The sequence below is a fragment of the Teleopsis dalmanni genome, chromosome 1 (genome assembly GCF_002237135.1).
Source record: "Teleopsis dalmanni isolate 2A chromosome 1, ASM223713v2, whole genome shotgun sequence".
NCBI classification, from domain to species: domain Eukaryota; kingdom Metazoa; phylum Arthropoda; class Insecta; order Diptera; family Diopsidae; genus Teleopsis; species Teleopsis dalmanni.
Genome location: NC_051846.1, coordinates 214607365 through 214634147, shown reverse-complemented (window position 1 = coordinate 214634147; position 26783 = coordinate 214607365). Strand labels below are relative to the sequence as shown.

Genomic DNA, 26783 nt, shown 5'->3' with positions numbered 1-26783 from the left:
ATCTTAGAAACGACAAAGTTTTGGAAACACAAAGTCAGTCAACATGGCTTATTATCGCTCGCTATTCACCCTAACAGCAGCTTCTTCCTCATTTCGAAAGAAGTAAGGACCGGTGATGCCGCCAGCGTGTAAAACGCACCAAACAGTCAATTTTAATAGATATTAAGTGATTCGTTAACGGCTTGAGGATTATCTTTGCTCTAAATATGCCAATTTTGCTTATTGACGTAGTCATTTAACCAGAAATGAATTTCATCACTAAACACAATTCTTCGATATAAACTGCGCGAAAAAATTTATTTTTTCCAAAGTAAATTTCCACAATTTGGAAGCGTTGTTCTAGCGTTAAACGATTCATGATGAAGTTGCAAACCTTGCTCCGCTATCAATATCAAACTATCTCACCTATATTATATTGTATTATATATTAAACATAATATAATTATGTAAGTAAGCACAATATGTATACCATATATAATCAATTATATACATTATATGTACGATTATTTAACAACATACAGTAATCATCCTGTTTTTGCATTGGTTGGTTGATTGGTTCTATGTTCTAGGTAGAAATATAGATGATATACTAAATAGAGGGATATTTTAAAATCGCGGACCATATTTTATCGATTAGACTTCGAAAGTTGTCCAGAATGAAAGAACTTTTCAATGATCTCTCGGTTAATCTAAAAAGCTTTGTGTAATTTTTACCATTCACAATCTATTTTTTTACATTTATGAATTGGCTATATTATTCCGATAAATGTACAAAGTTCCTTAACACAAATTATTATCAGAAACTTTGATTTTTCCAGCATATTCAAAAACAGAAAGAATATTATGTGTTGATAGAACAACAGGAACAATCAAAAATATTTTTTATTTAAAATATATGTTTAACTACAGTATGTATGCAAAATAAAAAACAAACATTCGCAAATGAACTAAATAAATTTGCAGAGGAACTATATTTTTCTCACAGTTTTTATGTACTAACATATATCAACTGTTTTATTACATACATAAATAATTAATAAAACTAAACATAAAACTAAAAAATTATAATTGCCACTTTCTATTTCCTTTGAAAAACATATTTTTATTTCTTGCCCTGTTGTTTTTACAAAAATTACAAGATAAAATATGTGGAAAAGTTGATTAAGGCACACAGAGAATTCAGTGTGAACTTGGAGTTTTCACTTTCTTTAAAAACGTTAAAAAAAAGTGCATTCTTGTGGCAACCAGTCCCTCCGTATTCATAATCCGTCATAAAAGAAGCCTGTCCATGACCGAGCCCTGGTGTTGCATTGTTATTGCTTTTGTCTATCGGTCTCGACTGGTACGGTCTGTCTGTGTGCTGTAACGTTGGATTGACATCATATGTACATTGGACGGATGTGAGTAAGATTTTCATTGCAATATAAGCTGCTTCTGGTTGTAATTTACTTTTTTTAGGTCTGTGGCAGTTGTTGTTTTTATCGTTTTTTCCATTCATTTCTGCCGCTTAGACTATTAGTCAGATCTGCAGTTTATCTTTAAGTTTGTCTTTGCCGATTTAATCATAATTCCTTAAGTTGATATGTGCGTTATGCCGTCTAAAGCGAAGTGTTAAATTTTGTATTTCCTTTTTGTCTGTTTTACTAATTTTTTAGCGGTCGCATTTTTTCTCCACTGGAAATCCTTGACTGCAAAGAACAACTTTACAACTTCAATTACAACGACGACCACAAAATTTTGCGTGTGGAATGTTTAGCTGCTTTACTTCACTTTTGTTTTTTATTCATTTGTCATGAGAATTTTTTACTTATGGCGCGCATATGCAACTTAATGGGTGGTGAGCGGATTGTGGGTACGGAAAGCCATAGGACAACTGCAAGGAAACACATGTTGAATGGCTTAAGACTACAAGCAAGCAATGGAATATTTAAAAAAAAATTATTTTAATAAAAATAAATGATGGTTATGATGCGTCGGCGCATACAAATGTATCTGAAGCAATGACACTCACAGGAAGAGTAGTAAATGCAAAATTACAGATTCACAAACAAAAGTAAAAATATTGTATATGTAAATTTTATGGAATATGGAATATATGGAATATCGTGTTTTTGTAAACAGACAGACAGCGGATTTAATTTTTTATTTGCTTGATATACGCGAAACGAAATTTAAATAGCAATTATGTGTCGTCCGTTTACGATTCTCTTCAAACTGTAGGAGTTCCCAAACTAATATAACAAAATTTTACAAAATTACCATTACAAAATACTTTTCAATTTTATGGAATTATTACAATTTAATGTAATGGATGCTTATATTTTATTATTATATTTTATAAAGAGTTAAATACATTTTAACAGATAAAATAAAATTGCAGATCAATAAAGATTCAAATAAGTTACTCTGTGCTGCATAAAATATCTTTATGTTATTTATTTTCAAAAATATTTTATATACAAAACCGCTTTATGAAAAGTTTAAGTATCGCTAACACTGGCCATTTCTCATACTCAATGCTGAAAATCGAAAGCACTTTACAGAATTCATTCATAAAATTCGCTATCGTTGCTCTTGCTGGTCTTATTGTGGTTGCAAAACACATAATTTTTATAGATATCGTTTAAAAATTCAAGACACAATTGAAATCCGAAGAAGTGAATGCAATGATGACGATACCAAGACTTGGGAGTTACAACAATACTTTTCCTATACTGCATATTTTCAAGTGAATTCTTTAAACTCAACGTGATGGACGGATAATAAATTCTTAATCCAAACTACAGCCCTCAGATTCAGAGATTTGGGACGTGTCTGCATTTATCACGTCCCAACTCTCCATTGATAAAAGACAACACACTGCACATCTTTGCAAGGTATTGCTTTGCATAGAGAATAGTAATTTGATTTAGGGTTTTCTAGCATTCTTACACAACTTTTTAATATGAGCTTAAAGTTTATTGGTATTTAATTGCAATAAAAAAAAAATACAAGAAATGAAATAGCGTAAGTGTATGCTCCAATACACCTTTTAAAATAACTGCTGATGTTACACATTCTGTATGAAGCGTACATCCTTTGTTTTCCATATGGTTGGCAGACAGACAAGGACAAAGTTTAATATGCTAAATAAATTAAAACTCAAAAATGATCAAAAAAATAAATAAATAAATAAATAAAAAGCAACTTTATTTAACAGCAGCTTCAATAAATTCTCATACTCTTTAACCAAATCATATGGACTGCTCATTTCCGCTTGAATTTTTTTATGACATTTTTGTCATTGGATTTGTTAAGGAGGAATCATGAATGGATCGAGCAATAAGGCAAGTTCGAGTTCAGTCTGAGTGCTGTTTGAATTAATAAACAGTGTTGGATTTCTGATTCAGGTTCGCGCTTGCGTACTGATATTGATGTCTTGCTTCTGACAATTACTCAACTGTAATTTAAATAAACAAGAATTAGAAAAATTGTTTAAAAATACATATCTCGAATTATATCTCTAGGTATGTATGCATTAACTTATAGTGAATAAAGTATAAAAAACCGTTTTTAATTTCGTGAATAAGTTAAAGCCGTGAATAAGCTGTGTCAGTTAGTAATGAAGCTGCGGCATTATGCTGTTCTCGACAACAGCATCCTTCGGATTCGTCTTGTAAATTAATATCTTTATGCAGTTGCGTGAACTTGGCATAAATGTAATCGTCCCGAGCTCATAATGTTCATTCAATTAATTTTCAAGTATAAAGGCTTTAGGCCAGCATGCATTTAGCTTCAAGTATAAAGTATTGTAAGCAACTACTATACTAAGCAATTCGGACTAACCAAAGATATTGAAGCATATATAGCATTCGTTAATGAAAAAGCATGTCATATTACCCACAGGTCCAGTTCCATTTACATTCGTTTTTTTAAATATAAATTTATTCGATGTATTATGCATTATTCGCGATCAAATGTAGTCATTACATTTATGGACTTCTAAATATCCTACAAACTATTATGGATTTAGTTCATAGAAAAAAATGTGTAATTGTTAAAATGCACATTCACATCTATCAATCTCGTAATCTGGATTTGTCATGTAAGTAAACAAAAGTAAGAGTATATGTTTATGATCAAAACGTTAAAAACTTTGTTTTCGTAATATTTTTCTATAATTATTTGAAGATTATCTATATATAATATCGAAAGAAAAAACTTCCTACAACATCTTTACTATTTCTCTCATTAAATTAATTTAGTCTATTTTAGACTTCCTAACCACGAAATGGATGTGGTTCACCTGAATGACAACAGCAACGGCAGTGAACAGGGATTAAATAATCGATTAGGAATTTAGATTTTTGAAATTTATTATTAGATCCAAATTCTCAATAGTTTATAGGTTTAGTCAATTATAGATCACAGAAATCAATTTGCAAACATTCAGTGATATTCAGAATTTATATTAAATTTAAATTTAACAAATATGTAGTAGTCCACATCAAGTCAAATATTCTTTTGGCGAAATCATACTGAAATTTTTCGTGATACTGGGTGTAGTAATTTTTACTGACAACGTGACCGACGATAATTTAATACACTTTTGATCATTTACTTTACTGTTGGGCTTTTATGCGCATTCGTTCATACGTACGTTCGTTTATTCACTTAAATTCGTTCGTCTGATTGTCTGTATAGACGTTTGTTTGGCTGCTTGCCGCCCATTCATTGGCATTTATTTCTCATCAGTGGATCCAAATATAATGGCGCATACATACGCACAACATAGCGAATCCTTGCCTGGCCGGTCGGTCATACACATATTTAAGATATAATACTACATACTAACTTAAATAAGAAAATAAAACCAAATCAGATTTCTATACTAAAGATGATCAAATTCTTGGAACTTACATGTTTCGCTTATGGACATGGTGACCGACTGAGACCGACTAAATAACATTTCAGTAAAAACAAAAAGAATGGCATATTTGAAAAATTTCAACTCAACGTACTTAAATATATATTTTGTTGTTTATGTTATTCTTTTGTGTTCATGAGTATCTTTTATGATTTGTTTTTTAGCTTTTTAACCGGGGTTTTAAGTTATGCATCTTTATTGGTGGTAAATTCGCATATTGGATGGGATGCTGTTCAATTTAGGCTTACATACATACATTAATGTGAGTAAAAAAATATATACATGAGCACCATGGATGTTGGTAAGTTTATTTAAATGTATATTTTTAAATAAATTGTCGGCGTTTGTGTTTTGTCCAAAATATTTTCAAATAAAAAAACAAATTTAATAAAAATAAAGAATATTTATGTTCTGAAAGTTCAGGGCAAAAAAATATAAAAATTTGATACCAGGAACATTTTTTTATTTTAATTTTTATACTCACTATTAAATGAAATCTTGCTTTATCTCACAAACTTGAAAAACATTATGCAGACTCATTAATAAGTTCTTCATTTTAAAATGACTTTGTCAACTTATTTAGTTCAAAAGTATATTGAAACATATTCATTCATGAATGCGAATTAGATATTTTTTCTTTTCAAAAGATAGTCGTCTTACTGAATAGCTTTTAAAGCTTCAGATTTGATTTAAATAAAATAATAAAATTCTTGTACGTTCATATGCATTCAATACTCTTGACACTACCAAATAAAACCATTACGCTCTTATTTATTTCACTGCATTGATTTGCAGGGACGCGTTTAAAACTAAGAACGGACTGAAGCGGCGAAGTTGACAAGCAAAATCTCAACATAAATATGAGATATTACTGTTTTGAGAGAATAAGTAGCGTTGACTATCAAGCTGTACACATCAGCAATAACGAAAATTCATAATATAGTCTCCAACATCGTAATCTAGTGTTAAAAAATCGACTACTTCCAAAGGGATAGCTTAGACTACGTAGTCGTACACGTTAACAAGATCCCATTCAAGCCATAGGCAGAACATATTATGCTCACAGCCGCGGATAAAAAATCGGTTTTAATAGGCGAAACAAAATATAGCCTTTCGCATACCGGTCACAGAGCACCAAAAAACAAAATAATTTCTTATTGATTGCATAGATTAAGGTATGAGAACTGTTAACAAGTCTGTTAGCACACAAAACAATAATTAGAACTAGAGTTATGATGTTAAGAATTAGTATTATAGAGCTTATTGCTATGTGCTTTTCTTTTTAACATATAATCCATAATGTATTTTTTATAAAGACTTAACAATTTAAAAGTTTTTGTTTACGATGGCAGGTTATTTTCATTAAAAACATACCTCTTGTGAGATTAAAAATTTATACCATAATTTTTATTATTCATATTGAAAACGAAATACCCACACAATATTTGTGCGGTCCTTTAAAGTTTTAGACTTTTTCTTCTCTTTTCAGTTATATAAGTATGAACGCAGCATACAACACCCCGCGCCTTTGATCACTTATCAACTCTAAATGTTACGGCGCCTTACAGCATTGCTTAAAGTGTAGTTTGTTCAATTTCTTCTTTAAAAAGCATTTTGGTTATTTTACTTTACTTTTCAACTTATAAAACTTCAACGGAACAGATTAATATCTGAAACCATCGTCAGCGAAGCTAAAATTGTTTTTATGTATCGCGTGTTATGTATTTTTGTTGTGTTCTTTGGAATTCTATTGCACTTGCATCCTCAACATGCAAATCTCATAACACTTATTCGCCCGTACGCCTACAGTGATAGATCTGCTGTGTACACACTGATGACGGAATTTAAATCAGGTTAAACATTATCATTCCAATACTGTTGCAAAGTCCTAGTAAACCATAATGTTACTAACGACTTCTCTTCCGTTCATAAATAATCAGTCTGTAATTTTGTTATATTTCATTCATGAAACAATATTTCAACGAATTTTGAAACCGATTTTTGTATCTATGCATGTATTATATATTTCATATTATTCAATTTTATTTAACTTATCTTTAACACACCTAATCCATCAATTTTAAAATTCAATTGCCTATAAGTATTATACTAATGATAGGACAGTATGTATCTTCTACGAATTGTAAAATCAAATTCTATATTTAGGGACAGAATTTTTATGATATAAGTCATAGTCGATAGTAACAAATAAAGTGTATTATTAATAAATATTACAAAATTGGTAATATAAAAACTATTATACAGAAATCCGGCCCGGTAAGCACTCTGTATTGTTTTTTCCTGTCATTAAGTTAACAATACTATAATATGAAATACTTAGGGCGTTATCTAATACGAAATTGATTTAAATTAATAATTTCACAGTTAAAAAATAATATAATTTATATAATTGCTTGACATGTTTCGGCGTGAATATTTCTTTTTCAATAATTTTGTTTGTGGTTATAAGAATCGTAGTACTTAATTTCACTTTTGTTAGTATTTACGGATTCGATTCACTAGCGATTCGTGGTTACATTTGAAATGTCATTGCTAATGGGTTCAATAGCCTTTCCTCCAATTATTCCTCTAAAATTATTTACGTTCATTTATAACATATTTTGCATCTAACATATTTCACTTAATACGGAAATGATTTCGTATAAATACAAATAGAAAAAAGGTATTGTATTTAAAATATGTTCACAGTGTGACTCAAATCCAGAGCAAAAATAAACTACTATTAACTACGTAACCCATACAAAATTCACTTTAAAATTGTTAATATAACTTCAAATATATAGTTCAAAGAAGTTTGATAAATTCAAAATTATCTGGATGATGATTAAATAGAACACTGCCCACAAATTTATAAATGCGTGATTTATAAACTAAAGCTGTACTTTTTATAATATGTTCTTCTCATAGCACATACTTCATTTAGTATCTCATTAGTTGTATATATTGAAATAGTTATATATTTAATAAAGTCTACAACTTAACTCTTCGTATCAGCACAAGGAGCTGCTAAAAAAAAATTTAACAGAGAAAAGAGGGTAATCCAAAATGAAAATAACTTTAAAACATTTAATCATTTTGTTGCGGAAATGGCCTGAAACTGAAATTAAACATTTATATATGGAAACAATTAAATTCTTCAAATATTTATAAAAGACTTATATATAAAATCACAGAAAAAATACAATAAGAGTCCTTGAGATACGAATTGGAAATATTCAATAACTCGTAAAAACCAAATAGATTGCGTCTTTATATATTTAAAAATAAAAATAAAAACAAAATAAAAGCAAAACAAAAAAAAAAACAAAATAAAAACTGCACGATCAGCAATTTTAAACGATGCACATTACCATTGACAACGTTGGTCATTCAATCGCTTGGCATACAGTAACAGTGAGGGCATAAGTTTAGTTCATAAACCGAAGTTAGTTATGCTTTATCGCTTCCAAAAACCAGCACTGCACTCAACACTTTTAGCTGTAACCAATGCAAGTATTTTAACAAGTAAAGGAATCCATTGAGGCATAGCCTCACGATTAAAGGCGACGGGTGGTGGACTCACTTGTAGTTGTAGTGAGACAAGCAAAACGACATTCCCAAGGTGCAAACCATAAAGGAAACAAAAATCAAACAAGTACAGATACGCTAAACACTGTTTCGTAAATCTCTACGGACATATATATATACATACACACATATACAAAGATATATATCGTTCACTTATATATGTACATCAGCGTTTAATTTCTTTATACAACGTACAAATGATTCTAGGCTTCTTCCTCTGTTCTCCACCAGACATATCTATTTAAACACATTATGCTATGCATAAAGGCTACAGCAATACATATCGGTTGATGATGATTATCATTCTCTTTATTTACCTTCATATTTTGTATTTCATTGAATTACCTGAAATACCAACAATAGCAGTCACTTGATTAAATAGCCGTCCAAACGACCTTGCAAAATATACATGAAAAGCTTGGCTCTCATGCAGTGCTGTTTTAGTGTCCTTTTGCAAATTAAGCCGTTTTTGTCTCATTATAATGCAATTAATTTATAAAAATACTAATAAATTTTTAGATTAGTCACTTCCATAAACTCCTGTAAGGATAAGCCATGTATATAACAAGATTTTTAAAAATTATATGATTCTATATGAAAATAATTTCTTCGACTGTGTTGGTACGTATCTTGAACTAAATTGGATGAAAGGCATTCCTATTTCTTCGTTTTCTTTAAAGTAGTTAAAATCAAAATGGATAATTGTTAAAACCATAGCGAAAGCAAACAAGTATTAAAATGCAAGTCCTTGTCTGCAAAGGTGTTTACTTCAGAGCCACATAACTAACGTGTTAAACAGCACAAGCATATGGAAGTTAAGTTGATCAATGCAAGTCAGTATGCCGCAGAAGCAAAATGCATACATAAATACGTGTATACTACCTAAGATTAAATATTGCGACCACCAAAGCAATATCGGCACAAATTTACGTTTTGTGCAAAACTCCAGGAATTGCTTCCCGCTGATGCTCTGCTGGCTGCATTTCCTTGCAAGAATCCGCCAGTGCAACTTAAAAAATACAAAACACTTATGCAATTTACGTTCAACTTTAGCTCTCGTAGCTTTTACCGTGAATACTAGAGCATACAATGAGAAATTCCATTCGCCGATACAACCTCTTGTATGTCTTACTACACTACATTCTTCACGAGTTGCAAAACGAAAAACAAATTGAAGGTAAAAATAAAGTAAAATCTTAGTTTTAAAGTCGGTTTGTTTTAAAGAAACAAATAAAAGTGGAAGTAAAAACTTTAAAGTAGGTAAGCGATGAAGCGAGGTAATATTTAGGCACGAACCCATTTTATCTGTGAAACCAAATAACTACGTAGGTTGCGACGACATCGGATGTAAGGATGCCACATTAAAGACACCGAAAACCACTATGTCTGAACAGAACAAGTCTTAAAGAACCAGACTAAGCCCATTGGTAAAATACTTGGAATCGCTGCGTTTAATATAAAATAACAACTACTACATTCACATTCATGCGAACGTATGAAAGTCAAAAATACAGGGTGACTTTAGAAACTACTATAAAAGTTATTTCATTGTATTTTATTTTAGTATAAAAGTAATTTTTACACCACTCCTTTCTAGAGTTAATTTAAAAATTATAGTTTTTTTTTTAGATCTGCATTAAGATATATTCAATAAAACTTACAATAATTTATTTTTACTGTTAATTATAAATAATAATAAACTTGTAATTATAATTAATAACTGTTTAACCATATCAATTTCAAAAGTTGTTCTGCAATATATTTTTTATGTTATAAAAAAAGGATTCTAATAATATCACGCACTCGAAGAAAATGCGGGATATAATTATTATTTTAAGCACAATAACTTAATAATAAAGAGAAATAATTTTGACTTTATAATTTAATATAAGAAATGTACTTACAATTAAGTCCCCCTTGTAAATGCTATTATCTGTGTAAAAAACCAAAAGATCGGCCGAGAGCGCTCTGCAGCTGGGTTCTCGTAATTTTGAGGCCAGCAGAAGACACGCTGCAGCCAAAATTTGTAAATGTGTTTTACGTACTGACTTCGTTGATAAAAAACGATCCATATAATTAAGAGCTAGTAGTACCACCTCCTCTTGACATTTTTCTTCAGCACAGACCTAAAAGCATTAAAATTATTTTATATATTAGATAAAATAATAGAAAATTATAAATAAATCAAAATCAAAAAAAACAAAAATTTAGCAACATTAGCACTTCTTCAGCAATCTTCAGCAATCTTCAGAAACGCAAATGACTTTGTACTCATATTAGCATTATGAAGAGTCAGCAAATATGTATTTTACATAAAATTTTGCCGACAAATATAGGAGATAAAATATTTACTTTTACAGCATCATTTTCGCATTAAAGATGGGAGTGTGTGAGTTTTCGCACTTTCAACAAAACCAATTTTTGTATATTACGATGGATTTACGAAATATCTTACTAAAACTAATTTAATTTAGTGGGAACACATTTTTTATTTTATTATTTGGCAAAAGTTTTTGTTGCATTAGGGAAACATATGTATATAGACAATTAAACAAGTATTATAAGTTATAGTTGTTTACCATTGCATGAACACCCAACCACTACTTTTCAGATTTTGTTCTAAAGCATCTTAGCTTTGCACTAAATATTAGTTCAAATCAAAATAATTAATAGGATCAGACAAAGACACTTATTGTTATATGATAACATAAATAAGTAAATCTATGTAATTATACATAAATTCTTTGCGGAGGTTAATATCGCATCTTTTCTGATAAACTCTTTTATTTTCTTTTCTTTCTTTCTACAGAAAATATTTGCTCTTTGCCACAATTTTAATATTTTTCTTAATTTTTTCTATAATTGCTGTTTCGAACTTCTCACTGTTTCTACATCTGTTGTCTTAATTGTAATAGATGACGAAAATCTTAACATTCAAATCCCATCTGTAGATTGATTCTTGGCGTAGACATGGAATTTTTGTGGACAGGCATATCGAAGGTTGAAAAGCAGCTATAATTATAGCATACTGCTATAATATGTTGCAAGAACTTATAACCAAAAACCAGGTATCAGTTCTTTAGACCGGAAACTGTGGAAACTGTAGCCGAAAGATGGCTGTTTGAACAGACAAAATGTTACGGATGAGAACACATGCTACATTACTCATGGCTGCCCGTCTTTGATATAGAGCCAACAAAAGAATGTTGAACTGACAATTCAAGTCTTATTCTGATATTAGGAAACTTTCAACAAAAGACAATTTGGCCTATATTCAAAAGGTTGAGAGTGCTTTGTTTGGTTAGGGTCTGTAGTTAACAGAGAAGATTTACTTTGGTCGCAGTGCACTGCTCTATTTAGAGTCCAGTATATTAAATGCGGTTATTTTTTGTTTTAAAAAAATATACTAACTTTTATTTCGAAAGTTTTTTTGTGTATCTCTACACGTGTTTCGGCAAATTCGCTTTTGCCTTCATCAGGAGAATTCCTAATATTAAAACATCTAGCAATCTTACAAACTATTTATACCATAAACATGTTATTTTTTAATACTAAACTTAATATTAATCTTAATTTTAATAAATCTTAAGGTTATTGTCCTTGGGGGTGACAGGTAAGAAATGGTGGCGGGGGTTGGTCTGGTGTTGTTTTTATTTTACATACAGGTAGTTAGGTCAACTGGTTGTCGGTTTTTTGGGATGTATCTAAAAAGGCACGATGACACGTTGCCTTTGTCGCCGTTGAGTAAAGTTGTAGTATGATGTTTGTGTATTTCGACGCTTTCTGCCGTTTCTAATTTCCAGCTATCCTTTACATTTTTGATTATTTGGGCGTTATCCCTGTTGATGTGGTGATTTTCCTTTACTATATGTCTGGCGACATTTGATTTTATGTGGGGGTTTATTTTCTTCGGTGCTTCTCTTGCTTCCTTCAGGTGTTCTTCAAGTCTTACTGATAAGGGTCTTTTGGTTTGTCCGATGTATATTTTGTTGCAGGAGCCACACTCTATTTTGTATACTCCGCATTTTTCGAATGGGTCAATTGGTATATTGTTAATTTCTAATTATAAAATGGATATTTGTATGTATACACATCTCTGTATATGTTTTAGTACGAAGTAAACAGCATATCAGAACTGTTGCTGTTTACTCTTTTTAATATTGCAATATTTAAATTCTTTGTAAGTAAATGCATTTATAGTGTTAAATTTTACATTTAATTTAACTCGATTTAAAATCATTTCTACTTCCGAAATATTCTATCGTTGTGATATTTATTTGATATTTATCACATTTAAATTATAGAAAGTATTACAAGCCAGCAATTACAATCAATGATATAAAGGTAAGCCCACCATTACACTATTCGAATGTTGCATTAACGATTTTGATTTGAATAATTTTCAACTGATAAATATGAAATATTGGAATTAATATTTATTAAAATTCACTTGCAGTCGCGTTTACAGCAAATATTACAACCAATGAAATCAAATTAAATATAATCAAAAAGAAAATAAGAGAATAACATTCGTCTAGTGAAAGAACTGTAGTGGAATATCGTTTTGTTCTCTTCAAATGTGATTGTGACTTATAAGTTACTAATTGTTAAGCTTCGCTAGCAGTGCTTCTTCTACTTCTTGTCTGATTTTTTGCTTTAAAACAAAGCAAATAACGTGAAAGATAACTTATGGAATTCGGAAATAAAATATTGAACTTTACGTTTACGTCCAACTTTAAATTCTTGGACATTTTACTTAGAACCGGATATTGTTTTACCAATATGAATAAAGAACTTTTAGTGATTAGAAAATTGTGGTTTATGGAAACAAAACTCATTTTGCGGTATTTTAGCAGAAACGCAGTCAATCGATTATATGTACGTACGTATATGTATGTAGTGCTCACAACAGAGAGCCAATTGAAACTCCAAAAGGAGTTATTGTTCGGCCTACCTGACCTCGTGTATTTATATTTTCTTTGTGTCATTGACTCTTCATGAGTCTCAGTGCCCTAACTATTTTAAATTACTTACATGAAAATCACGAGTTTAATTACTTTAATTCTCTATTGTGTTGCAAATGATTAACTTTTAGTCTCATTTGGTTGAAGTCTTGTAACGAAGAAGTGTCAGAATAAAGAACAAACGCGCACTGGAAAAGTAACAGAAACACTAATTAAGTGCATTTTCAGTGCAAATGAGGGGAATACGTTAATATATTTGCACATATAGAATATAAACAAATAGCAATAATAACAAAAAAAAAAAGCACGTCACAGCACGATGAGCTATAGTCCGTGATATATGCCAGAATGTAACTAGAACTCCTAGCATAATTAATAAATTGAATGAGTCGGATAACTTAGAAAACTTGTAGTTGGGGTTGAATCAGAGAAGGAGAACGAGACCAATGAATAATAGTGGACTCTAGCTTAAGAAGTGTACATACACAAGATTGTTTACGGAAAATGTTATTGCATGATATTTGACAATTACTTCGCTTGCTCATATTTATGCGAATATCTATTATGACCAGCCCGCGATATACAGTAGATAAAAAGTGAATAAGGCAGTTTTATATATAGAAACGTAAAATAATTTCAATGATTATATTATATTGTTTCAATCTTAAAAAGGAAAACATGCAACAATCAGCCATAATGAGGTAAGTGCGAAATATATCTATTTCTAAACGGAAACCTTTTACCTTATTCGTGCTTAGATTCTTTCATAACATTCTAAATGTAATTAAAAGTTCGTATAAATATAAACAAAATAGGTCTGCAGAAAATGGTTAATTTAAGATGAACAGAACGCGGCAAACTTCCGGTCGACGATCTGAGTTATTTTTTTTTTAATTTTTATTCTTTTTTGTACACTAAAAAATAATTTTGGACTTATATTTTATTGTTTATTTTTTTTTTGTGTTTTCTTTTTCGTACTTCCTTTATGGTTAAGTACAACTTTTTTTTAAAATGCCATAATTCGCGTTTCATTAATTGAAGGAATTCGAATGCGAATTGTTGCATGCAGTATGTGACTGAGAGAAGCAGTGACAGAGATTCAAGTAAAGCATAGTGCCAAATAGAGACTAAAGTATCTGAAAGATGAAAATGAATTTTAGCAAAATCTTAAATTGAACGTAATTCACGTAGCTAGCTCTGCTTGCGTTTTTAAGGCAAAGTTTATCGCATATTTGCAACTGTTGTTTGGCAAAGTTCATCGTATGCAAAATTATTTATAGAAATTATTGCTTGATTAACACAAAAAGCAACATAACCAAACAAACAAAGAAATAAGTAATGAACAAGCGCATACTATAATGCAAAGGAAGGAGTGAGTTTCGCGTTAGTGAATGCTGCACAGCAGACAACACTGGCTGTAAAATCGATCAACAAACTTATCGATGTTGCTGTTGCTTAGCGATATGTGATTTAACGAACAAAGAATTTCACTCATTGACAATAATACAATTAACAGTAAGTCATAAACATCAGAACTATAGCTACCGCCAACCACTGCCACTACTACTACCACCAGCGACTTCAGCTCTGTGATTATTAAGTGCAGTACGGTTAGAGAATTGACTGTGCTATTACCATCAACGATTGCAAATTTATGAATGAACGGGCGATAAGGGTCATTCGTAGGAACTTACGCGAGCTTTATTATTTGACTTATATTCAAAATGTCTCTTAATAAAAAAGCGGAGCAGGAAATAAAATATTTGGAGCAGAATTATAGCCATATACAAAAATATGTGCACATACACAAGGATTATAATTTAATGACATTAATAATTAGTATACAGGGTACTTTGTTATAAATAAACTGTTCTAAATGTTCCTTTCCAAGTTCTGTGATAAATAGATTGCAATGGTATTAGAACACATATATAAAGCTGTTTATAAAGCTTATTACTTATCAATATGCATAAGTGCAGGATAAACATATGTTTTCTTCTTTGATTGATAAACTTAAACAAATTAGCTCTGCTTTAGGATATAGTACCATGCAAACACTTTACAGCAAAATGTATTTAATTAGATTCAAAAAATATAATAATAAATGAGGATAAACTTTCTCAATTTATTATAAAAATTTTTAATTAAAATTGTTGCAAATAACAATTCATCTACATATCACGCAACGTTTCAGGTTGACTTAACTTATTTCGACAACTCCACATATGTTCAAATGAAAAGTTTGCTTCTCCACAAATTGAGATGGATAGCCATACTGCCAAAGTTTCTGGAGCTTTATGCATCATCTCTACAAAAGCTCTATACACGTTACTTTATTGGTGATCGTCTAGGCTTCTGGTAAAATAACAAGTTAGTAGCAACCAAACTTAACACTCTTAACCGCCGGTCCCAGCCGTATGTATTCATACCAAAACTTGGAACGAATTCATTTCTCTTAAACCATGCACAGATTATTGCATTCAAGTTAGGGTGGTCCCTCACTTCCCTAATATTGATATTCCTATTGTATCGGCTAAACTGGCAATTTAACATAAATACATAGGGTTGGTAACAAAAGCTTAAGTAAACCAGGATTTTTGTCTGAACACAAAACTCATCTGCTCCAAATCGGACGAGATTCATACCAATCAACTGCTTCAATTAAAACGGAACCAAGTTAAGATAACGTTACACACAAACGACTGCATATTGGAAACGCATGTTATACGAGTACGTCTTGGTCTACCGTCAAACGAATTTTGTTAGAGTTGTCGAAGAAACTCTACTTCCCTTCTTATGTTAGTGCCCATCATTGGTTACAAGAAGATTCGAATACTTAACTGACTTGATATAACTGTCACAACTTTTATATTTATAACTGTATTTTAAAAGTAATGAACAACTAAATTATTAGTGAATTGATGTCATGATAACTACCCAAAACTCATATGATAAATGATAATTGAGAGGTACACGATTATATACACATACGCCAATATACAAGTGATATTCAAATGAATATGATATCAAATATTAAAATGAACATTCTTGATCGATATCACAACAGCAAAATTTAAATTTCATAATCCCGGTTTATGCACTTCATAGAGTTCACATCATTCAAACCACATTTTCATTTTCACACACTGATACAAGTACACATACTATACAAATATTTACATACATATGTGTAAATGAACAATTTCGCCGTTTTATAATTCGCAAAATTATCATTTATGTTGTGATTTAAAAAAGTTCACATACTATTCAAAACACATATGGCAACTTTAGCAGATAGATACTTGTATTCCAAACCCCATTGAGACCATTCGAGCGTGTAAAGTCTTTGACGCCATGGGAATATCAGACAAATATTAAATGCTGAACGCTTGCCTTTCGTTTCTTTCTTCAAGCCCAAACTCAATAGTTTGTATGGCGTAGTAGTAAAGAAGTTGGTTTTATTCAAATTTAGTGTTAATGAAATTGTAGAAAAAAATAATGTTATTATGGAGATAATGAGACAATGTCATAGAAGTCATAAAAACTACATACAACATATCATTATGAATAACTAAAACATTTTCAGGAACCACAAAAATATGTTTTAACCCGTAGAACTTCACTAAAAACGAATTAATCGCTGCTACAATTGAGATCTTTCATAATTTGTGTTACGCACTTCAAAGGAAGACGTAAAGCATTACGAAACGGATGTGTATATAAATATTGCACGAAAGGAGTTTATTAATAAAATAAACTGGAACGAAACAAATGTAAAAAGAAACAGTTAAACAATTAATATTCAAATAAAAAACTTTACACATTAAAAAAAAACTGTTTATAAGCAAAAATATGTATTTATAAAATCTGTTAAAGATTTGAATAAAAACTATATAATTATTATAGTTACCAGAGATCAGTGAAAACTTTCAATTAAGTGACTGATTATTTTGAAGGTATAAATAATTATTGTATTTAATGTATTTATGAACAAATTACTGGTGTATGTAATTAAACACTTTTTAGTTCATTAATCATTTACACAGTTAAAAATAAACTTAGACGGAAACTAAAGTGGGTAAGCTTCCTTAACGCAGCTATGTTTATTTACCTGTTGGTAAAAAAATACACATAAATTTACGACTGTTTTTAGGCACCGCTTTCAACATAACTAGAATTTAATTTCGGCTTCCCAAAAACTTAGATACGCTTCTACCAGTTTACGAGTTTATATATCAAGCACAAAACATATAACCAATATTTAATAATTTCAGTGCTGATTATTGACAAAATAACAAATAAATGAATTTTAGTTATATTAAAGAATAAAATTAATATAATTAATTTTAACTACTAATTAAATTGATTAAGGCTAACTGCCTATTCTCTCCAAATTGTGTTCCCAAATCAAAATATTTCGTATAACAGTTGAATTGAAAGCTGAAAGTGAATTGCTATATATTTAGTAAAATATATATAGTAAAATTACAGATATATAAGTGCAAAAATTGAGAATAACGAATCATTAGTTTATACAATAATTAAATCCACATTTCAATCGTTCGCTACCACTTAACAATAATATTAAATAGTCAATAAACAATGCTTAGCTTAACAACTAAATTAGACAAAAATACTTTCCCTTATTCTTACTAATACGTTTGTAACAATACTATCAATTTGTATGTGAGGTCGAATCTAGAACGGCTATTTATGAAAAATCTATATCCAAGTTTCAGTTCTGTAGCAAAAAAAGAAAGAAAATTGTGTTAAATATTTATACATATGTTATGTCTGCCATGTCTTTTGAATTGCATTGCAAACATATGGATGAGCTTAACACGCTTCCTAACAATGTGTAAAGGGTGTAATAACTACTTCTTTTATATTACACTTTAGTTGTTGTTTTCGCAATTTTTGCAAGAAATTTTGGAACTAATATAATTCCACCAGTAGCTTAATAGCTCTATATTTTAACCTTACCTATTTCGATCCCCTTTCTTCTGACTCACTGGAAAAAACGAGGATGGAGCACATTGCATAAATCACACACAAATAAACTCACGAGAAGAAATCATAAAAGCACTCAAATGAAAACCGACACATCGCGATTTCTAACAATAAAAAAAAAAAAAAAATTTTAAATGATTCGTAAATGTGAAGTAAAATTCAAGGCCAAAGTGCGAATGTTTAAAAAAAGTTGAGATACATCTGAGAGACGTTCGAGGGGAGATGTTGAACTACTGGCAAATATTTTATTAGGCATAGGAAATTAAAACTCGAGAGTTCTATTATTGTATTAACACAGCAATCAAAAGAGCAAGTTTACAAGAAATAATTCGCAGAATAGAATAAATAAACAATTAATGAAGATTATAAAAAAGCGTCAGATACCAATGGGATTAGTAGAGAATACCTGGACTTGTTCATATGTTCTTTTTATCCATATTTGCAAGAAAATCTTTGAGTTAGGTACATATCAATCTTTTGACAACTCGATTATTAAATGGCACTAAGATTTTGCGAATAAAAATGAATGAAATTAATGAATTTGTTTCAACATTTAAAACTTAAAATGATCGGACTTAAAACTATCGTATCTTAGAACAGAGAAGCATTTAGAACTCAAATATTATGAATGATCAACAAAAAAATAAGAAGCAGGTGATTTTAAGACATTGGTTTATTGCTTACATCTCACAAGCTTAAGCAAATGTACCTAAAAAATGATATTCACTTTGAATGTAAGCTTCATTTATATTTTTTTTAAAATAAATGTTTAATTTATAGAAAGGTAAGGCAAGTTATGATTTCAACTTCTTCTTGAGCCTCTTAAAGATTTTCTTATTATAGCTTGAAGCATACTTCGATAGTCATTAATATCTATACCAAAAGGCCATTATTTTTCGTTCGATACAAAATTCACTAAAATGTTATTGTTGTATGATGTATTTAAATATAATGTATGCATAAACATACATAAAAGTGTTACTAAAATACAGATTAATAATGTTTTTCTTTTTATGCTGCGAACTATCTAAAAAGAGTAGAAATAAGTTTATTGATCTTCTAAAGTATTAGTATATATAGTGCAATTCACATACTTTTGGAATAATTTAAAATAACTATATTACAATTAAAAATTATATCAATTCTTAAAAAAATTCAGAAACAACAGATTTTTAGCAAATCATAAATTATTTTTTTGTAAAATTAAAAAGAACTATACTATACATACTATACATGCAAAATATTTTGAACACATTCTAGAAATAGTATTATAAATATGCTTTAGTATTATGTCTATATTTAGTTGTTTTTAGTCTTATAGCAAAATGTAATCTGAAAAAAATATCTATATACTTTATTTGGATTGTGCGTTCACAAGTATAACGAACAGCTGACATTACAGATGTGTACGTATGCTAGCTACTTATCTATACTACATTCGTCTACTTCAAATGACTTATATGCCTCCCTCCCCTTCACTAATTTAGTAGAAAGAAAACTGTTTGTTTTATTGCAAATTTATCAGTAGTTCTATCAGCTGTATTTGCTCTCACCTAGAAGAGAGCAGTCCATATTATTTTATTTCTTTAATTCTAAATTTTCTCTTTTTTCTCATTTCTCTCAGTTATACGTTGCTTTTTAAGCAAACATTCACTTTTTTGTAAAATTTTGTCTTATAAAATGTGTGTCCCAATTTAAACGGACACATCCAGCAACAACGATGCCCTGTAAAACTAAAAGAACTTCTTCGCATTTGGTAGAGTTACTCGAATAATGAACAAATTTAGACAAATTTAGACAAATTTATTGACTTTTAGCTCTTAATTATCTCCTCCTAACCACCTGAAGTCTAAGCAATTTCTTTAAAATAATTTATATATTATTTATATACTAGAATTCATTTTTTATTCCCCGCTGTATGTTATTTATCAGATAATATATGCATAAATACAATAAAAATTCTGATATTTGCGTGACTTTCAAAGTATCTGAGTAGCAATTTTATCATTTTTACTGTATAAAATTTAAATTTCTTTTGTTTATTTTGAAGATGGTAGTTGTTAATTACTGAAATTTTTTAAAAAAAAATGCGGTAGCAAGCATTAGTGTAGAACTGCGCATGCTAGTCATTTAAGGATTGCATTAAATTGGTTTCAGACGTTCGATCCGTACATATCCAGAACTGAATTAATTATACTTGAACTCAGACATATTAAGCCGTTATGCTGCATAATTCAAATTTATAGTAATTACAATTCTTTAAGAACTGAAATATTTTAATTGCAAATTTTATTTTTTACTTTCATGTCTGTATTTTACTAAACTTTATTTAGAAGGAATATTTTACTTCACTTATATTAATTAAAGCAGTAGTAAAGTAAAGTAAGAGTACATATTCCTACAAGAGTATGTAGCACTTTGAGTATTGTGTCTGCGTAGACACACACATAATACAAATGATCTTGACCTCTTTGTTTTAAGTGTTTTAAAGTTTAACGTTTAGTGATCTGATCTCACATTAATTAAATAAAAGCTTGATCTGTCACATGACGTAAGTCACAATAATTATAACAGCGTCAGTTTTTCATGTAATATATTTATTTTAAATAATTTTTACTATGTATTATTTACCTTTTTAATAACTAATTTATAAGTAAATATATAAAGTTATTCGTATAACCCTTGAACGAAAATTTAACTTCACATATTTTCTAATACTTTTATTATATCACTAGTGATAATATAATACGTTTTAGTAATATCACTGCTTTTGATAAGAACATAGAAGGAACGCATGCATATATATATATTAAAACCTTTATGTCGTATCTCTCCCTACGATTTAAACTGGGAGAGATATATCGGATATATATATAACTTAAAAAAGAGCGAGGGTGCGGTTTACAAATCCGACTATTCCATACAAGTTTGGAATTTGTAGTAAATGTGCTTCTTGTAACATTTTAAGTTTATTCAATGAAAATAGATGTTCCTATTATTTTTTAATCGATAAAAGAAAAAGATGTTAAACGCTCTAAAGCATACCAACATTTTATATTATTCGTAATTCTAATTTTTTACGAATTTTATAATTCGTAATTTAGACGTAATTTTTTCTTTCAGAGTTGTAAAAAAACAGCATAGTCTCATTGAAATTAGCATCATTTTAAATATATGTATGTAAAATGCTTGTTTTTGACATAACTTTTTTGTTGTGCTGTGTACAATATGAAACATAAAAATTATAAACACAATAAATTAATTATTTTGAATTATATAACATTAACATAAATTATAATAACAAAGTGAATGTTATATTATATAATATATAATATTATATATTTAAAATAATTTATTTTTTTATGTATTTGAATTTATTATTAAATTAAATGCTTTTGTGATTTGAATGGATGACTGGAATTTTGCAACATATTTCCATTGAACGTTCACAATAGACTGATTTTTGAATTTGGCAGCACTAAAATTGGGACGCACTAAACTTGCAAGTAAATCCTAACTAAAAATTTAAACAACATTGTTGTTGCTTCACATGTTTTCTTTCGTAAACTGCGAGTGTTTTTTTGCTATTCTGAAAGTAAAAATTACGGCTTATATTAATGTCAACTAATGATATTAAAATTTTTGAAACAATTTCATATATCCAAAAACTTTTATACATTATCTTATGAATTTTTTGTAACTTTTGTTTAGATTTTGAATGACGGCACGGATCACTGATCACTTACGACCACGTGTTTGCATGAATTACTTTTTAATACATTAAACCTGCTGGCGACTACTTGAACTTTCAATTCGAACGTAATTTGTGTTCAATTGTGCTTTTGAGTATTGAGTATAAGACACAGAAGTCCATCGGTAGAAAAAGAAAAGAAATATACATTTTTTTATTTTAGTTATCAATTGGATCCGAATCGAGCCATCGCAAGCACTATTGCTGATGCATACCCACAATCAATCAACCAAATATTCGATTTCGTGTAATGCAGCGAATCATTCAGCGTAGATAGGGTAGAAAGCAAGGAAATGAATTAATTTAAAGTATTTGGGTTAAGAATGCAATAGCAGCAGGGAAGTAACTCTGATGCTTTATATATGAGACAGCATGAGACACATTTTAATTTTAATTAATCACGAAAACTAAATGAAGAAATAAGCACAAACTAAAAATACTTAGTTAATTCCAGTCAAAATGAAGTTGACATTTTTAGTTCTACCATGCGTGCTCTCTCTCTCTCTCTCTCTCTCTCTCTGTCTGTCTCTCTGTTTATTTGCTTCACATGCGCATATCGGAGATCTGTTCGCTACGAGTTCTTTGCTTTCCACCATTTGAGTGTTAATTTGAGAATCACACGTTTTTGATCGATTGTGGCACAGCAATTGTTGTTGTTGTTGTTGTTGTTTTACGAAGCACCACGTACGCAATGCGACATTCCAATTCCACTTATTTTTTTCCTTCTTTCTTTCTTTCTTTGTTTATTTATTTATTTATTTTTATTGATCTGAAATTGTAGTGACATCAACACAATGTTGTACTGCGAAACTCCAAAACAATTCAGCAACAAGAAGTCCATTTAAAGGTACACTGTCGCAAACCATAAGCACCGCCGAGTGAACTAAGAATTAAAATTAAAGTCAACGCAACGCAACAGCGAATCAACAAATACGCATTTGCTGGAATCTGCTCCGAACGTCTATGTGAGCAGATAAATTAAAGCTAACAATTATTGCTGGCATGATAGATGTCATCCAATTATTATAGGTTTGTTTCGTTTTTTCTAAATCATTATTTGCGTAAGGGCAATGACCGATGGATGTCGTGCATATATTGTTCTGAAGCAACATTAAAAACGTCTCAACATTAAAATATTATTAATATAGTAATAACCGAAAAATTAAAAATAAACATTAAGCAAATTGTACAACATGTGAGAGAAATACAAATGCCGTTGAAAAGAAACCCCACATCTACACCCACCTACATACATATGTATATACACATGGATAAAGTATGATATCAGAAATCAGATGTACATACGTTAGTTATATCTGTTTGTTTATCTATGCAAACGTATTTAAAGAAATATGAAAAAAAAATAATATTAGCAACAACAACTATTGCTGTGGGTGGCAAATTTGGTTTATATTAAATGTTATGCCTGAAGAATTTGGCACTATTCAGCAATCCATGGATCTTAATTCGAATTTTGATTGGGGATGCGGACGTAAGTCGATGTGTTGAAACTACGAATGCGATAAACTCACTTTCCTGAATACTTGCTTTTGTTCGTCGTTCGTTCTTTGATTACGCATCCGAAAATGCCAAAAACAAAAAAGTGTATAAAATTTTAAACTATATAACAAAAACAAACAAGAATCCCAGAATACAATAGAATGCCAAAAAAGTTTTCTCATTCTCATTATTTATTCTCACTTGTTTACTCTTTTCTAGTCTCATGGAGTAAAGTAAAAACAAAAAAATTAAGCAACTAACACAGTCAAGTATGACAATGCGTGTGTGAATAGAAAATTTGCATAAAAACAAGTTTTGGCAATAATGCTGTATTCTAATCATCATCATCAGCTGATGGAACAGACAAAACAATAACAACACATTTGATTAATTAACATACAAGTATTCATAAAAATATTCGCAATATTTTTAAAAAATAATTCAATTTTTTTATATATCATATTTTCACATATGTATAAATATATTTTGAATCTACATAGAAATGCCGCATAAGAAATAACCAATTTTCACTTAAAAAATTTTTAGCTGAATATCCAACTACTTACTATATTAGAGAAATGAACTTAACCTATAGAGAAATTTGTAAATAGAAACGCATATATTAAATTATAAAACAACTAAAATACTGCTTATGGGTTTCTAAGCTCAACTTAATACCTTCATTTTCAAGAATTTCCTTTACTTCCAAAGTTTCTGGATCAATTGAAAATACACTGTAAAACCCTTCTATATGACAGTGTGTATAACATATCACCAATGTAAGAAATAGTAAAAATGGACAAAAATGTCGGACTATACATATATCCTTGACTATACAGTCCATGTAGGACCTATACCTGTTTAACAATAGTCTTTCATTCTTCTCCTTTTTTTACTTTTGTTTTCCAATTTCTTATATTCATTTCTTTTAAGTCCTGCTGCACACTGCCTTTCCATCGCTTTCTTAATCGCCATATTCATCTGCTGGTTCCTACTTCAACTTATAAATCTTAAGCAGTACTCTCATATCCGGCATTCTTATCACACTTGCAACCCATCTTAACCGCTGCTTTTTCATAAATTTGTTGATTGTATCACCTTCAGCTAGCCGTTCTAGCTCGTGGATATAGAATCCGAAATATGAAGATATAATTAACAGTGTGGTAGTCTCTCATTACGATAGGTTAGCTTATGTTGGAATAGCGGACTTGTACATCAAAGCCCACTTCAACTCAAACAATGATCCGTTATAGCGTTATTTATAGGCTGAAGGTCAGAAGGACCTCCAAAAACTATCACAGTGATTAACGTTAAAAGGCACGCTCCCTCATTCGGTAAAAGTAAACCAATCTGACCAATCTAGAAACTAAACTCGACCAAGTTGCTACTGCAACTAGCTTTTATATTGTCAATCAAATGTAGAATACCTACAAAAGAACTGAACTTGTATGCTGAACTTGTTTCACTTCAATTTTAAATTCATTATTAAGTTCGTACTCCATAACCTCAATATATATATGTATGTACATTCACGACTTTAAGATGATAACAGTTTCCGTAAATTATTTCATTATAATAAGAACGCATAACAAGCTCCTGCTACAAAAAAAAAAAACAAACCAAAAATGCTTTATCTAGTTGAAATCCCTGAAAATGTTATAAAATACTCTCTATGTGTTGAAACATTATAATGCTCGAGAAATTCTCTTCCATATGCATATAAATATAATATATTGTGTCATTTACTTGCCCTTATACCATAATATAACAAAAACATATAAATTAAATTAGTTTTTACTAGTAGTTAAAATAAAGTTGACGTAACTATTATATACGATGAACGAACGCAAAACTCTAAGGTATTGATTTTTTAGTAAAGTTAATAAGTTTGTTTAAGCAACCCAAAATTTGTATTGCATCGAAAAGTATAGCAAACACACTTTACAACCAAATAATTTAGCTTTATGAAGTTTAAAGATATCAATACAGGTGCACACAAATATCAAAACGTGTACATAGTTTTTATCAGAAAGGTGTGATAAGTAATTGTGCTCTATTCAGTTTGGAAGTTACCAAAGTAAGTTATGGTATTTAAGATGATAACTGTTGAGAGCAAAGCTAATGTTTTGTAATAATAGATCACCAAATCATTATGCACAAATTAGTTTACCTAAAGTATTTTTCGTAAAGAGACAAGTTTCATTATACGTAGATAGGGTTTTTGTTCGATATTTTCACAGGTGAAAAATAATAAAACACGAATGTGGCACACTGATTGATAAGTTCGCGGTAGAGAACCAATACTTGCTTAACGGTCTATGAGAACATGGAAAGGTTAATGCACCGTAGCACATTAAATAAACTACTACAAATGATTAACAATTGTGACATTACTTGAAGAATCCTACACTGAAGTGGAACTCAATTGATCTGGTTTCAGATTAAATCGAAATTATAAGTATAGTACCGAGGACCAATAAAGTGGAAGTACCGATAAAACATAAAGAACACATATTTTCTTTGAAATCAAAACTTCAATTTTACGGTTGTGATAACAAGAGAATAAAATATCGTAAACAATAATTAAAACATAGTTAAGTTCTTGGCAAAATTGGGTATAACCGCTGTCTCACAACACACGAAGCGTAGATTTATAAAACCACAATAAAATGAAAACGCTTGGATGTACCCGTAGTGCTAATAATTCAAGACTCACAGCAAAAATACACAAAAATAAGAATGAAGAACAACAAAATCCAGTAATATAAAAACGATTGTTGTTGCTTTTAAACATTTTTATTGGTTTTTTTCCCTAATTTTAAAATAAATACTTTTGTATCTCTTTGTGTGTGTGAGATACTCCGCGTACACATGTTTCTTTAAAAAAATTTTATTGTGATATAAATGAATAAAACTTTTTAATATTTGTATAGATTTTAATATACAGAAATAAAGAAAAATAAACTTCGCAACGTGTGAAGGAAAGCGGTAAAAAGTAATTACAATCGAATTATATTTATTATTGGAATTTCCAAGCTTTATTTTAATTAGTAATAACATTCGA

The 26783-nt window shown here is 29.8% G+C and overlaps 1 protein-coding gene across 1 annotated transcript in view; it reads right to left on the bottom strand.

Annotated features, from left to right (window-relative positions):
• LOC119671928 (G1/S-specific cyclin-D1) overlaps nucleotides 1–26783 on the bottom strand; it is a 42834-nt gene that overhangs the window by 7843 nt on the left and 8208 nt on the right. The window contains exon 2 of the mRNA XM_038082816.1: nucleotides 10399–10620. Within this exon, the coding sequence (XP_037938744.1) occupies nucleotides 10399–10620 (222 nt within the window). The remainder of the gene's footprint in view (nucleotides 1–10398; nucleotides 10621–26783) is intronic.